The sequence below is a fragment of the Pararge aegeria genome, chromosome 14 (assembly GCF_905163445.1).
Source record: "Pararge aegeria chromosome 14, ilParAegt1.1, whole genome shotgun sequence".
NCBI classification, from domain to species: domain Eukaryota; kingdom Metazoa; phylum Arthropoda; class Insecta; order Lepidoptera; family Nymphalidae; genus Pararge; species Pararge aegeria.
In genome coordinates this window covers 12,447,456-12,460,921 of record NC_053193.1, presented here as the reverse complement: position 1 = coordinate 12,460,921, position 13,466 = coordinate 12,447,456, and the positions used below count along the sequence as shown (strand labels likewise).

Below are 13,466 nucleotides of genomic sequence, written 5' to 3'. Positions count from 1 at the left end.
TAAAATTTACATACAAAATCTGTGTTTGGTTCTAGGATCCATGGAAAGGTAGCACGTAGGCAAATTCTAGGTTCTTCAACTGTGGTGACATTGCTGGCTATTTTATATAAATTTAGATACTCTGTAGTAAATTTTCGGTGACTAACATTGTTGTCATCTTAAAAGAAATGAAAAGTAAATGGGATTAGTCGTATATTTTCATATTTACACTTATATTATTAAAACTGACCTTTATACAACATATGGGAATCATCTACAAACGTTGGATCCTCTTCTGAGACCCCCGATAAATGATTTTTAAATAACTTCATTGGTCTATAACGTGTTCTTATAACTCGAGAATCATTTTGATCATATCTTGTAATTGCATTCTGTAATCAAACCATTCAAATGCTAATACTGATTACAAAGTACAAGCTTACAGCGAGCAAAATTGGCACAGCAGCTCGTGCTTGGTCTGAGGTATTCTGCAAGCATACGCAAGCAAAACGAAAGCGACGAAGAAAAATGTTGAGAGCATAGCTGATTGTGGATTAATATAATTTGGTAACTATGAGTAATTCAGAAATATTTGTTCTTCATTTACCTAATTAAAAATCTAAATTTATGTAAGGATGAGCCGACTCTCTGGAATTCAATGACCTAATGTGAGATTTTCTACCTACGTTTATTCCGACCGCGATAGTTAAATATGGTTTATATGGTATCGAAAGAGAACAAATACTAGATGGCGATCTTACTTACTTGATTTCAAAATAATTTTGTTGAAAGCAAACAATTATTAAAATGAAATAAAATGCGGGTGTTTGTTTTTCATTACGCATCAAAAGTAAAACAGTTACGAATGCGGCCATATTATACACCTATTATCAAACAGTATAACGAAAAAGCAGAACTTCAATATTATATTTAAGTTACAGCCAATTTAAGTAAATCAAAAATTCTGAAACCTGTTTTATTTTACAACTCCTTATTCTCCCATCAACTTTATTCCGGATGACTTGTAACATGTGTGGATTTTCAGTCATTGCACGCATGAAATCCGTCCTGCGTAGCACCTAAATCATTTCCAATTAAATAATTTTAACTTTACTACATGTATAATAAGGCTTAGGAACCGTGCCACGCTGCGGTGTTCCGAAGAGGCTTTAGATTTGGTTTAGTTTTACATAGTTTATATTTATAATACAAATGTGAAAGAAATAAATATTAGGCTTAAATAAATTTGTACACCATTTGCCTCAATAGCGAGAGTTGAATGAGAAAAGTAAGAATTCAAACCTGCAATTCCACATAAGTAGCTGCTTTTACAGTAACTTTTGATGGTATCGAATAGAATAGATTTATTTCCCCCAATACCTAGACAAAAATAAACCTTTTAGAAAAAATCTGAAGTATCATCTAATTAAATGTGGAAGTGCATCTTTTTGCTTATTTTTAAGTAAGTTCAGATCAATCACTGAACTAAACATTCTATCCGAAATATTTGGTTAATATATATCTGCTAGCGGACCCCAGCGCCATCTGTCGGGCTGATTTGTGAATTTAAACCATCCAGGGTGCCACCCGAACGCATACCAAAAAGTTATATATATATAAAGATTATATATTTGGTAAATAGAAATTAAAAACAATTTTGTTGAATTCATTTACCAACTAACTAATTGATAGCTTTTACTAACAGTTCCTTCTTTGAAAGCAATCATTGGGCTCTCATCGTCTTCATCTGATAACATTTCCAGGACTCCTCGTTTGATGAAGAGCATACCATTCTTCACTACGCCCTGGTTCCAAACATATTGCCCAGCAAGGTACAGCTCATGTCTCATCAAAAGTGATATGTGTCTCAAAAAGGATTCCTCTGAAGATATAAAAGATTTATTAAATCATCATCATCAATTCAACAAATGGACGTCCACTGCTGGATTGGACATAGGTCTTATAGGGAGTTCCACAACTAACGGTCATGGGCCGCTTGTCTTCAGCGGCTCCCAGCGACTTGCCTGATGTCATCTGTCCACCTTGTTGGGGGCCGACTAACGCTGTGTTAACAGGTGCGGGCGCTATTCCAGTACCAAATGCGTTTAAATGCTTAAATAAATTTATATTTTTTTACTGCTCATCTCCTAATTATTTTATTAAGGCAAATAAAACAGACAAGGACGAAGTCTGTCCTATTAAAGATTATAAATTTTTATCTATTTGAATAAAATTTACAAATCAAGAATGGTGCCTTAAAGCCGCCATATTGTTTTTTGTTTAATTTATAGCCAGTGTCAATCAGGATTATGTAAGCATTTTTATCATCGCATATATCAAAATAGTTGGGGAATTCATAAGTTATGATAGAGCAATGAAAATAAAATACATTTTTAAGTGCATATATACACAAATACGCACATGAACTGTGATAACAATACAACCTAGTTTTCTAAGAACTTCTGAGAAAAATCTTTTTTGCAAGATACTCGAACGACAAGATTTTTTTTTATGACTCGTCATTTCCCAAACTGGCGACATTCTTTTTTTCTGCCAAACCAAGGATGTCCCAATAATGAAGAGCTTGTGAAGGGTGTGATGAATGAATGATTGGTGCACAAGAAACTAAGGTTAAACGGTTAAGGTTGATAGACGCGTGGCGATACTTAGCAGGACGTGTTTCTTGCATGCCCTGCGAAGTGTGCACTTTGTATAGGCGATGTTTATCCACTTACCATCAAGTAGATCATCTGCTTGAACCGTCCATTATTACTTGTTAACAAATATAGCCCCCATATAACAGAGCAACTTTCACATTTAAAGTAATATATGAATAAAGAGCTTGTGAATTATGTACATCAGTGGCTTGTCCAAATTACACTAAGTTATCTATTGTGTAGTAACCGCAAGTAGATTACAGCACTATTATTATTATTATGGGCACTATAATAATAGCACTATTATTATTACACTCATTCACATAAACATCATTCCCGCAATATATTGCCTATGCAATTCATTTTATGAAACGCTGAATTGTACAGTTAATTTTGTTTAGCATTAAAACTGAGTTCAACTAGCCGACATTTTGATTTCATTTTTTTTGTATTGAAGGTCAATTTAGTCGGTAGTGTTCTTAGCTATGTTTGACGAAAATCGGTCCAAGATGGCCGCCACCACAAAATGGCAGATTACATATTTTTTCGCAACTCTTTCAATATAAAAATAATAAATATATAAATAAAAGTGTATCAAATGAAAGTGCTTGATTAGAAGAATTCAATACACTATGACAAATTTTAAATCAAAGATGGCCGCCACCACAAAATGCGAAAAAAGTTTTTTTCACAACTCCCTTAATATCAAATGAAAGAGCTTGACTAGGGTCGGTGTTTTATTCACGACACAATAACAACTACTTCATGAAAATGAGTTACTAAAGATTCATACATTTAAGGCTTTGCAAACCAAATTAACTCGACACCAACTCGACTGAAATTATAGCATTGAAAAATGAACTTTATAGCAAATCAATTAAAGTAAAGTAAGTATCAAACCACGACGATATTAACTTAAATGTAAAAGATGTATTGTAAATCATATACCAGTATCACCCAAAAGGAAAGAGTCGTGAAAATGACCGACGTTAATGTCGAATATAAGTTCCATCTGTAAAGGAACAGGTAGTTCCTTCAAGTGGTGTGTAGTCAAAATCCCGTCCTTCATTCTCCAGAGCTGTTCTTTATACAGCATTGCTTGTTGTACCAACACTGATGGAGCTTCCCGAAACTTAAGGTATTGAATCATGTGGTGATACTGTAAGCAAGATTGAGTTTTAGTAGGTAAAAAATTATAAAAACAGTAGATATTTTTTTTACATGATTGTCCAAAAAAGGGATGTAATGTTTTCAAGGTTTTTAAGGTATGTGACTCTTTGAGCTCTTCATTTCTTTCATAGATATTCCGAGCATAGGTCTCTCCAAAATTGATAAGTGACTCTTAGCCTTCTTATGTAGGTTACCAAGTTATGCCATCACCGTCATCAACCGATAGACGTCCACTGGTGCTTTTGACCAGCAGCTCACTGCGAGGCGACTTCCTGTGATTTTTGCTGCCAACCTAGTTGGGGGTCGAGCAACGATGCGCTTGCCAGTGCGGGCTGCCATTCCAGCACCTTGGGACCCCAACGTCCATCCTTTCTCCGAACTATGTGCTCGCCCATTGCCCTTCAGCTTCGTGACTCGTTGAGCTATGTCGATATCAAGTTATGTAAGCGACTACAATTTGGAGCTAGTCTTAGTCTGAATTATGTCTAAGTCTGAATATTCTACAACAACTTAGGCCTTGACTGCAATCTTAGCAATCAATCATTGATGCAGTCTAAGTTAGAGGTATGGTAAATATACATACCTAATTTGTTCTTACGCGCCATCTTAACGGAATGCTACATATTTGTGACAATATATCATAAATAATTTTAGAATAATAATAACCTGTTCTACGAAGACAGACCATCGCCGGTTTTCCAAGACCAACTCCCACGTTAGGCCTCCGATTAACCGATAACGCATACAAACATATCCAAATATCATTAGCATGGAAGTAAACCATTTCTCTAAACTGTTCTGTGGTAAGAGAGAAGAATAACAAATTTAAATGTCTACAATTTAAAACCAGAAGAAGAAGAACAGCATCCAAAATTTAAAGTGATAACTGGTTCACATATATAGTGGATAAGGCTCGATACATAGAGTAATTCCCCAAAAATGCAGTGGTACCAATCTTGCTAATGTTAAGAGCTTACCACTTTGTACCGAGAAGCGTTGGTTATTCCAACAACAAAACCAAAACCTTAACAAGACTGTTTCAAATTTGAAGGTGTTACGTGAAAGTGGCAAGAACTGTCTCATTCTTATTGTGATAAGAAGAAATAACTGAACATAGTTTGAACATCAGCTGTTATAGTTAAGGTGAAATCACATCATGAATTACCATGGCATCCACTGACAAAGTAAGAAAGAAACTAAGACAGTATTAAAACAATAATTAAAACGTGCATGTGCACTCGCGCAAAAACGTATGCGTGCACTCTCGCAAACATACCTACATATATGTGAATATGATGTCAAGTCACTAAAATTTGTTAGGGCCAACATTTTTTAAGGTTTCTTTTTATAAATACTGAATTTTACGTGAACTGAAATCATTTCTTTACATAGTTTTATGGACGTAGGCCATGACCTTACCCACATGACCCTGTATATTTACCACAGGAAAACTGTCACCAAAAATTGTGTTAAAGAAGCGGCAAGCGCAGTAGTACCAGCATACCATGTAACTGAAACATCGAAACATATAAAGTTTTCTAAAACTAGGCCATAAAATTAACTTTAAACTGCGAGTAGCCCACGGAGATAGTGTCTGCCTGATAATAGTCATTGAAAATGCTACAAAAAAGGAAGAATGGAATTATATTGGTATTTACAATCTGAATCAATTTATTTTATAATTAAAAAAGATTAACGATAATTGAGTGTGATGTGAAAGTTCGGTTAAAAAAACACATGTAAAATTAAAATCAGGTGACTCAAGTCACTTTATTAGGTACGCGTTGCGTAGCTTAAGTACTACGCGCGTGTCGGCCTTTGATCTTCCAGGGTTCTTGAGGGTTGTTATATGTAAACACTTCAAAAGTTTTGAATTAGTTTGTATGGAAAAATAAATGTACGTCTTATGATTCCTTATGAAATATATTTACTTATGAACCCTTCAACAGTATTTCGTGATTCGTTTACACGTTGTACATTATTTCCAACTTTATGGCATAAGAATGTAGTATAGTTTGAAATATTTTTATTTAGGTTTACATTTTTATTGCCGTACCAACCCGTTCCTTATAACAACTACTTTCGTCATAGATTGTCTGGGAGAGATCGCTTTAGCGATAAGGCCGCCATTGCACACCTAAACTTGTTTTTTGTTGTTTTTTTTATTTTTATCAATTGTGTTTCTGTTTGTACTTTGTTTTTGTGTGCGTAAGAATTTAATAATAATAAAATAATAAGGTTGATATTAATTCGCATGGATCGCATCACGCTTTTTTATTACACATGTCCATTTATATCAGTAAACTACAAAACAAGGCAATAAGTTTTAAGCCACTTTGTTCCAAAAAGCACAAACTTACTTACATGTCATACTTTATAGTCTTGGTTGGCATTTTGAAGCCCAATGAGTACCAATCTCTCTTACTAGGTAACGGCCGGTGGAAGGAGTACCACAGGCAAGTGGCTCCGTGCAAAACCAAGCCCACTAGTAAGATGTGTTCCAAGACATAAATTTTCTTACGCGTACTTCTCATCTATAAGGGATTCTATTTTAGGATTTTAGTAGAAGTAGAGCTTTCAGAGCTCGTACCGGGAAGTACTGGCATTGTTGCAATGCTGTATTGTTGCAATGCTGTATTCCGGTCTGAAGCGTTTTCCAGTGTAATTACAGATGAGACATATCAACTACGCCTTAGGTTTATGGACACAGGGTAGCACTGAAACGTGCTACCCTGTGTCTTTAACCTACGTGTGCTGTCTGCATAACCTGTGAATTGTCGCTGTTTATAGGCGATAGTTTTCCATTTACCATCATGCTTGGTCCATTAATTAATACAATAAAGAAAACCTTACCTCTGAACAGATGAACCCTTATGGGAACACTCTGTTTTGTATCTATCTGGCTGTTCCACATTTGTGAGTCAAGTGTTAAAAAATTTGAGTCACTGGCTTCTTGCATCCCTATCCCCATTCCTATCCCTAATAATATTATAAATGTCAATGTAAGTTTGTTTGTTACTTAACCGATTCTCATGAAACTTTGTACACATATTCTTGGAAGTGTTAGCAAAGCAATATAGTATACTTTTTATCCCGACATTAAGCTCTGTTCCTTTGCGAGAGGGGTTGAGTGTTTGACGATTTTACAACATAACTCCGACAAATTATAACCGATTTAAATTATTATTTTTGAACTATAGAGGTTATAATATGTGTTTAATTTTGCCCAAACTGTGGTTGGATATAAAGGACAGAACTCCGCAGCGGACAGCAGCAAACCCCTCATTTAAGGCTTAGTGATACTGAATGCTTTATTTTTTTTAGATCTACAACTAAATTTAATGCCACATCAAAAAACAGCTACATAAATTATTTCAATTAAAATGGGACGACCTCTGAGTTACAACGATACCAAACAAAAGAGTAATAATAAAAAACGGTTTAAAATTGGCGGAGTAATCGAGTGACAAATATAAAAAAGCATGTATTCGAATTGAGATCCTCCTCCTTTTTTTAGTCGGTTTATAATCGGAACTTGCAGGATTGAAACCCACAATCTTCGGCAATCACGGTTGAATCGTGCCAGCTAAGCCACGATTCTCATGCCACTGATGCTAGAATTATCACATGTCTCATTCTACATGACTCTATTCTTAAATCTATTTCTTATTTCAGGTTGATTAATTTAACTCACCGTTTCGTTCAGGCTTTGAAAGAACCCAAGCAATCTGTAAATGCGTCCTATCGCTAAGCATCTTCCAATGAGTAACCATGTCTGGTAGCCTTTCTTATACTTGACTGTCAAATATTTATTATTTTTAAATATAATAAAAAGTATTACGTAAATTTTATCATCATCATTATAAACCCAGTACTGGCCCACTAAGAGACATGCGTCTCCTCTCAGAATGCTTAGGCCGTGGTCCAACTGCCTGGCCAAGTGCATATTGGTAGACATCCCACGCCATGTTCAATGCTCTCGAAAAAAAATCACGCGTAACTTTTAAATTTTATGGATGACTATTACTAGTTACGTTCCACTAAAATACTGCACCAAATAGCTTAATACCTACGGTTTTAATATATTAAATAAAAGACATGTGTGTACTTATGTACACGCGTTAGAAGTTATACTTCTTTGGCTTCATTCTACGTTTGTAGAAAAAACTACACTAACAATAAAAAGTAATAATTGATAGCCTATGTCTCTTCCTAATAATTTCGCTTTCTATTGGTAGCAAAATGGTTTAAATCGGTCCAGCAATTTCGTAGCCTATTCGGAGCAAACAAACGAACAAAAAAAAACACATAAACTATATTTATCTATATTTTCATTATCATTTTTATTCTATCATTTATTATTTTTCTTTTTTTTTTTTTTAAATTATTAACAATGCTTAAGAATAAATTACAAAACACTATTAAAAATTTATAAAAAAAAAAAAACTTCCACCCTCCGCTTGCGGGGCTTTTGAATGCCCAAGCAACCGGTGGTCAGGGCTCAAGAGTGAGAAACCTCCTCACAATACGCGCCGTTTCAAGGACTACTGCCTTTTGTATCCGACCCTTGATCCAACAACCAAGCGAAAGCTTCTTGAGATGTTGGTCGAAGCTTTTCGCGAGAAGACCATTGACTGAAACGACTATCGGAACAACAACGGTCGACTCAGCATTCCACATGGCGGTAATCTCGTAAGCAAGGTCCAAGTATTTAGATACTTTTTCCTTTTCAGCTTTCACCAGATTATCGTCATGTGGAATAGTTATGTCAACAATTATTGCACGGCGCACTGATCGATCGACTAGCACTATATCAGGTCTATTAGCTGTAATATACCTGTCAGTGATAATCGTTCGATCCCAGTAGAGCAATGCACTGCTATTTTCAAGAACTGACGCTGGGTCGTACCTATAGTAAGGCATCTCAAAATCGATAAGGTTATTATGCTATTAATAGTTTTTGGAATGTAGAGTTAAGACCAACCAGGCTGATCCAATATGAATTGATAGGCTTTAGAGGCGTAAGCCCTATATTAGGTGGATACTAAAATATTATTATTTTTATAACCGATTTACATAGGTTAAGCTTATACCGGTATAGCTTATAGGTAGCTTGAAATACGAGCACCTTTCAAATTCTCGATGAAAAATATACAGGACCGGCATAGTTTTGTCAGTTTATCCTTCTCTTAGGTAGGACCTTCTAAATTTCTAACTTATTAAGTACGGAATTAATATATAGTGCTCACATATAATTGCCAAAGGCAATAGACTGGCGACATCATAAAGCAATGGTATATAGTTTCTTCTGTACAATCTCATATGCAATCTTATGATTGGCCAGAATAAATGCAACAATTGTACGACGACATCGAATAGGAAAAATACTTCGCCGAGGATCACAGTCGCATCTAAGAAAACATAGGTGCCTTCCAAGTAATAAGCAATTAAAAAGTGTACTATATATTTGTAGACTATCACCATAACTATAAAGCTCTGAAATAGAAATAATAATGTTCAATATCTTTATTTCTCTTGTATTTCTGTGATTTTTATGCTATACGCTTTTTGTGATAGATCTCAAGTACTAGCGCCATGCTAAAATCTGCCGCCAACCAGCATTGTTGCTTTCTTTCTGAAGGATGACTCGATGATAGGGTCTCTCGTGCTATTACAGGCACGTGAGACTTAAAATATACACATTAGGTTGATTATTATTTTTATTAAACTCTTTATTTGTATACCACAACATTAACATATATAAAATATAATAAAAACAGAAACATAGCGAAAGAAGCAGAATACAAAAGGCGGCCTTATCGCTTAATAGCGATCTCTGCCAGACAACCTTTGAATTAGGAAAAAAAGAAGAGGAGAACAGACTGATGGTGGTGCAAATTTTAAAATACATACATGCGAATAACAATTTTTTTGATTTCAATTGGTTGATGGGAACGGGACGGAAAACTGTTTAAGATGCTGTTCTACCAACCAATATTAGGTAAGCCAACTGCTTGGCGTCCTTCAATTATTACTTACAATTATTTTTTTTATTTTTTTATTTGTATATTTTGTTTATGTATTTGCATGTAGTTATTTGAATGTAGGTTTATAATAATTTTACACCACCTGTGTGTTCTCGCTCTTGTTGTCCTAATCCTAAGGTTGCCTGGCAGAGATCGCTTTTAAGCGATAAGGCCGCCTTTTGTATTCTACTCCAGTTTTTGTGTTTCTCTCTATTCTTCCTTTATTTTCCTAACTGTGTAGTGGTGTACAAATAAAGAGTTTAAATAAATAAATTACCATTAAAAAAAGCAAATGCGATATCATAGGAGATATGATTATAGAGTTTAGTACATGGGTAGCTTAGCCCCGTAGGTTTTTGCAGGGTTTAAAGGTTATAATGAGGGTAAAGGTTATATGTGTTCCGGAAGGTAAGCAATGCCAACCGTAATTTTGTACTGTATATTTTCAAACAAAAAACCCAATAGGCACGTTACCGAACGAGAATCTTTGCGAACGGTTATCAATAATGCTAACGGCTAGACCAATGAGGCAGTTAATTTGATTTTAGCAAAAAAAAATATCCATGCTTTCATATTCATAATATACATGCTAAAGTTCTGTGTCCGTTTGTTTGTTACCTATGTTTGGCTCTAGGTATCACTGGGATGTCTATCTTGATGAAATTTAGAACATACATAGTGCTTCCATCCTGGCAGTGGACACATAATACTTTTTATCTCGGAAAAGAACAACGGCAACGTTCAACGGGCAAAAGGGCAACGTTCCCGGAGGTTTGAAATAAACCTTTGTTATTAAAATTTAGCTTAATTTTCTATACTCTGCTACAAGCAAGACAATCTGTGCGGTGTTATTTATAATTTCTTCAATCCTTATACTCCACACCAAACAGATCATACCTATGCACGTAGATTCTAAGAGGAAATCAAGTCAGTACTTGACAGACTTGCCGAAATTTTCCAAAGTGAAAGCTTCAATCCTTGATACGTATACATGGTCCTTTATCTAGGGAAAACTAAAGGTTGCTGCGGGAGGTTAAAAAACCAAAAAAAAAAAACGGAAATGAAGACGGGCATCTGCTAGTTTTACACAATTCGATTTTAGGTTGCTGCTTTTAACCGAAACAATTTTATTATTTCAATTTCCTACACACCTGCCACCACATTTTCCACGGTAGCATCAAAATACTACGAGTGATAGGACCTAGTCGCCCCTCCCACAGCCTCTGTCCTCGGTAATGCTGCTTTATACTTGTATTTGTCATATTTATATGACTTGCACGCCCAGTCCCAGATGTTGCTATAGTCCTGAAATTAATAACGCTTTTATATCACCCAGCTTTAAAAGGACAAGCAAGTAGTAAACTTATATAATTGCTTTTAGTTCACTAATATTCCGAGTCTAGACCTGTCGGAGTAAAATTGATTCAACCTCTGTAATGAAATGCATATTAAATACACGTTCAAAACGCATTATATATTAAATACTAGCTATCCCCGCGAATTTCATTTCGCCTTAGTATATTTTACCTCTCAATGTCTTTATAAAGTACAATACATAAAACTCATCTTACTCCGGAATCTCTCTATACGTCACATCAACAGTTTTACGATTAGGTATAGACAACTTGACGTGCGCTGTCAATTGTGTTTTGTTACTAATGAACGGCTAGATAATTGTTTTGATTTTAAATTAAAAAAAATATTGTATTTTAATACTTATTCTCCTATTCCGGATTAACAGGAATCAAAGAAATCAAAAATAATGAAAATCGGTCCATCCGTTCTCTATAAATGGTGTAACTAACACGACTTTGTTTTATAGATGTAGAATATAGATATATATATAAGGACTGTCGAACGGGATAAACAGTATCCTATGTCCGTCTCCTGGCTCTAAGCTACCCACCTACCAATTTTCAGCCATATCTGTACAGCCGTTCTTGAGTTATAAGTAGTGTAACTAACACGACTTTCTTTTATATATATAGATATAATGCGTTTTAAACGTGTTCAACAAAAGAGGACGACCTGTTATTTGTTTGTATGTACTTATATATAAAAGGCAAAGGTGACTGACTGTCTGACTGACTAATCTATCAACGCACAGCTCTAACCACTTGACGGGTCGGGCTGAAATTATGCACACAGATAGTTATTACAATGTAGGAACCTGCTAAGAAAGGATTTTTGAAAATTCGAACTCTTAGAGGGTTAAATGGTTGATAAAAGTTTGTATAAAATCCTTCATTTATCAATTCATTTTTCAAGGTAATTCCATTAAACTTTGATTTTAGGTTTTCGAATAAAAATCAAGAAATACGTGTTTCATTAATACGTGTTTTACAAACTTTAAAACTTCTTACTCCAAAGGCATCAAATAGGGGATTGAAATTTATATGAAAATTTGTATTTTTTAAAGTAATTTACGTTCATATTTTTCTATTAGCAGCAAGACATTTTTTTAAACCTTTGTAGTTAAAATTCACCAAATTAAAAATTAAACTTAACGTGAGCCGCGGCAAAAGCTAGTTTGTCATAAATGTGTTATAAGATCCAATGATTTCATGTACTGTTCAGTTAGTTACAGAGATATATACCACCAACAATGCAGAGTGAAACCTCATTAAATCGTTTCGCATTGATATAAGAGTATATACGAAGTAATTAAAAAAGCTAGCTTGTTAAAAAATAACTATCATAATCATCATATCGACCCATTACCAGCCCACTACAGGACACGGGTCTCCTCCTACAATGAGAAGGGTTTAGGCAAAAGTCCACCACGCAGTGTGGATTGGTGGACTAATAAATAACTAAACTCACCCAGTAATTGTCCCTAAAGAAGGCTCGCTAACACTTCTAATCATATTGATGGTTTTCCAAAAATTTGTGTTACAATAAATGTCTCTCGATCTTATTCACTGATTAGACGTAACCACCTAGATTATTATTTTATTTTCAATACTACCAAAAATGTGTATTTGTATATGTAATATACTTGGGAAATAACAACGCGTAGTCCGAGCAATTGTTTATTTCAAACTGGCTAGTACACACACTTAGTTTTTAAGATTAACATTCATTATCAAACTACCCACATATATACTACATTATCCCCCCCTTTTTGTAAATAAATCTTAACTATCTTATATTATAATAGCTACTACATTCTCTTATCTTAACAACTAACTAGTTACTTATTTTAATCAAAGCCAAAACGAACTGGTTGCCGTCGGTCACGTTTATTCGGAACGGGTGACGTTACAATATGAGATTCGCCAACATCAACAACCATAGCGCTATTACCATTACCCGCGATGGCATAGTCAGCTAGAGCTGCCTGAGCAGATACTGTCGGCTGTCCATCCCGTGTACTCGAGTCTCGATCGTCAACCGCCGAGTTAGAACGCAATTGATCAGTGTGCCGATTCCAACGCAAACCCTCCACAGTCTCGACCTCGTACATATTCTGACCCTTCCTACCTATAATGATCGCAGAACACCAACTTTTATTCTTACGAAAATCTTTAGCCCATACTTTATCCCCTTCTACCCAACATCTAAAAGTTCCCCCTTTAGCAAGCGCCCTTTGCTGTAAGCGATCTGAAACGGATTCTACGATTCCCGATTTTAG

The 13,466-nt window shown here is 35.2% G+C and overlaps 1 protein-coding gene across 1 annotated transcript in view; it reads right to left on the bottom strand.

Moving 5' to 3' along the window:
• The window catches only part of LOC120629631, a 46,837-nt gene extending 34,138 nt beyond the window's left edge, over positions 1-12,699 (bottom strand). The window contains exons 1-14 of the mRNA XM_039898625.1: positions 12,656-12,699; positions 10,982-11,137; positions 9,056-9,300; positions 7,497-7,604; positions 6,496-6,497; positions 6,171-6,340; positions 5,248-5,317; positions 4,473-4,604; positions 3,585-3,795; positions 1,683-1,861; positions 1,282-1,359; positions 951-1,058; positions 230-371; positions 15-157 (exon numbers count right to left, since the gene is read on the bottom strand). Of these exons, the coding sequence (XP_039754559.1) occupies positions 15-157; positions 230-371; positions 951-1,058; positions 1,282-1,359; positions 1,683-1,861; positions 3,585-3,795; positions 4,473-4,604; positions 5,248-5,317; positions 6,171-6,340; positions 6,496-6,497; positions 7,497-7,604; positions 9,056-9,300; positions 10,982-11,137; positions 12,656-12,699 (1,788 nt within the window). The remainder of the gene's footprint in view (positions 1-14; positions 158-229; positions 372-950; positions 1,059-1,281; positions 1,360-1,682; positions 1,862-3,584; positions 3,796-4,472; positions 4,605-5,247; positions 5,318-6,170; positions 6,341-6,495; positions 6,498-7,496; positions 7,605-9,055; positions 9,301-10,981; positions 11,138-12,655) is intronic.
• Positions 12,700-13,466: the final 767 nt, after the last annotated feature.